General features: G+C 67.7%; 1 protein-coding gene across 1 annotated transcript; it reads left to right on the top strand.

The window, feature by feature from the left end:
• Positions 1-1,033: 1,033 nt before the first annotated feature.
• RASSF1 (Ras association domain family member 1) lies at positions 1,034-2,730 on the top strand. The gene is made up of 4 exons (XM_057368009.1): positions 1,034-1,260; positions 1,338-1,626; positions 1,934-2,049; positions 2,154-2,730. Exons 1-4 carry the CDS (start codon positions 1,252-1,254, stop codon positions 2,298-2,300), a joined length of 561 nt encoding a protein of 186 aa, XP_057223992.1. The 5' UTR covers positions 1,034-1,251; the 3' UTR covers positions 2,301-2,730.
• The last annotated feature ends 6 nt before the right edge of the window (positions 2,731-2,736 follow it).

Below are 2,736 nucleotides of genomic sequence, written 5' to 3'. Positions count from 1 at the left end.
GGCGGGGCGGCGCGGGGGGCACGGGGGGCAGCACGGCCAGCAGCGGCTACTGCAGCCAGGAGGACTCCGACTCCGAGCCCGAGCTCTTCTACACCGCCCGCACCTCCCTCGGCCGCCGCCCGCGCCGCCGCCAGGTCGGTCCCGTGACGTCATGGGGGACCCGGGTGACGTAATCGGGAACATTTCCCCAGCTGGGTGCTGGGAAGGAGGCGAGGGTGGGCTTGGTGGGTGCGGAAAAGTAGAGGTGTGGGTGGTCTTGTGTTGGAGGTGAGCTTGGCCCTGCTGTGGGACAAGAGTGAGGTCAAGCATGACCGTACCGTGGAACACGGTGGTCCTGCTCCGGTTGGATGTGGGATGAGCGAGACACCGTGGGGTAAATGGGGTTTCGCTGTTTGGCACGGGCACCCCAAGGTCCCTCAGGGCTGGAGCCGCTCCCATCTTTGGGGGTGCCGGGATGACTCCCCGGCAGCTTCACAGCCGTGCCGATCCTGCAGGGACCCCCGCAGGGTCCGTCAGTGCCTGCATGCTGTGGGGTGGCTGTCGGGGCTGGGAACCCCTCAGTGCCGTAGGGACACGTGTAGCACCCTGTGGCAGCTCCGCGGCCCCACGTAAATACTCATTAGCGGCTGCCAGTGGCAGGGACGCCGAGCCAGGACGCTCGGTCCCCCCGTGCGTGGGGCCAGCACTTTGAAGTGAGGTGCCGGCGGCAAGGGCGGGCTGCACCCCCARCCCGGCCMTCCTGCCTCAAATGCCAGGGTGTCCCCGCGGGCGCCCAGCCTGCCCAGACGCTCTGGTGCCGGGCTGGCGGCTGCCGGCGCTCTGCCTTGGGGACGCCTCTCTGATCTGGGGTGCCGGGAGGGGACGCTCGGCCCCGGGTGTCCTCGCAGCGCGTTCACCCAGCGCTGCAGCCCCAGGGACGGGCGCTGGGGGGGCGGCCGGTGCCGGTGTCCCCGGAGCAGGGCTGGGGCCGCGGTGAGCTCAGCGGTGCTTCCCCGGCACAGCCCAGCTCAGCGCCATCCGGGCTGATGCAACCCCGTGCAACCGCCCGCGCATCTGTCGGTGCCGCGGCATGGGCTGGGGGCCGGCGGGACACCGGGGCGGGCGAACGGGCTCCCCCCGGCCCCAGTGCCGCTCAGCTCGGCTGCTGTCGTGCAGGATGAGCCCAGCGAGTGGGAGAAGACAGAGCTGGACCGGACGCAGGTGGAGCAGCGGATCAAGGAGTACAACAGCCAGATCAACAGCAACCTCTTCATGAGCCTGGTACGGGGTGGGCACAGGACCGGGGGGTCACGGCGTCCTACCCTGACCCCACTCACCACCCCACTGGTGTCTTGCAGAACAAAGACGGCTCCTACACTGGCTTCATCAAGGTGCAGCTGAAGCTGGTTCGCCCTGTGTCGGTGCCAGCCACCAAGCGGGTCCCCTCCGTGCAGGCGGGGCGGCCACACCCCCAGGGGGTGAAGCGCCGCACGTCCTTCTACCTGCCCAAGGGRACCGTCAAGCACCTGCACATCCTCTCGCACACCCGCGCCAGCGAGGTCATCGACGCCCTCCTCCGCAAGTTCACCGTCATTGACAACCCCCGCAAGTTCGCTCTCTTCGAGAGGTCCGAGAAGGATGAGCAAGGTAGTGCCCCAGGGTGACCTTGTCCTTACAGTGGTGGCCATGTCCCGTAGTGGCAGTTTCTCCTGGGCGGTGGCAGCTCCATGGTGGTGATGTCCCCAGGGTGGTGGTGTCCCCAGGGTGGTGGTGTCCCCATGGTGACAGTACTGTGGAAGTGGTGTCCCCGTAGTGGCAGCTTTCCTCAGGTAGCAGCATCCCCATGGTGGCAGCATCCCTTTAGCAGCAGTGATGTCCCCATAGTGGCAGTGTCCCCGTGGCGATGTTGTCCCCATAGCAGTGTCCCCGCTGTGACACATGGCCGCCGTTGCAGTGTACCTGCGGAAGCTGGGTGACGACGAGCAGCCCCTGCGGCTGCGGCTGTTGGCCGGCCCCAGCGAGAAGGTGCTGAGTTTCGTCCTGAAGGAGAATGAGACCGGCGAGGTGAACGTGAGTGCAGGGACGGGGAAGGGGCTGGCACCCGCATTCCCCGGGGMGGTGGCCGTGGGGAATACAGCAGGTCCCCGTTGCGATGGCAGCTCTTGTGCCTGCAGTGGGACGCCTTCACGCTGCCGGAGCTGCACAACTTCCTGCTGATCCTGCAGCGGGAGGAGGAGGAGCACTTGCGCCGGCTGCGGCACCGCTACGCCCGCTGCCGCCAGAAGATGCAGGAGGCACTGGCCACACGCATGCCGGGGTGACCACGACGCTTGCACCCGAGGCCAGCCAGCGCACCGGACCCTCGCCCGCCGGCGGGTGGGGGCACCAGGGAGGGGGGTGGAAYGGGGCACCACGGACCCACCGGGCTGTCACAGCCCCCATGGGGCTGGCCCAGAGCGTGAGGTTTCCTGGTGGGAGTGAGAGCGAGTGTCRCCCGGGAGTGGGTGTTTTCAGGAGAGCGTGTGTCCTGGACGGAGCGAGTGTATCCTGGGGGATTGGGTGTCCCCAGAGGAGTGGGTGTGCCCCGGGAAGCATTTGTCCTGGGGGGAACGAGAGTACCCTGGGGAATTGGATGTCCCCGGAGGAGTGGGTGTCCCCAGGAGAGCGAGTGTACCCTGGGGGATTGGGTGTCCCCAGGGGAGTGGATATCCCTGAGGAGTGTGTGTCCTGGAGGGAGCGAGTGTACCCTGGGGGATT

The sequence above is a fragment of the Malurus melanocephalus genome, unplaced genomic scaffold, assembly GCF_030028575.1.
Source record: "Malurus melanocephalus ecotype Western Australia unplaced genomic scaffold, MMel_1.1 scaffold_87, whole genome shotgun sequence".
Taxonomy (NCBI): domain Eukaryota; kingdom Metazoa; phylum Chordata; class Aves; order Passeriformes; family Maluridae; genus Malurus; species Malurus melanocephalus.
Note: the sequence above shows the minus strand (reverse complement) of the source record. Positions and strands in the feature narration are given on the sequence as shown.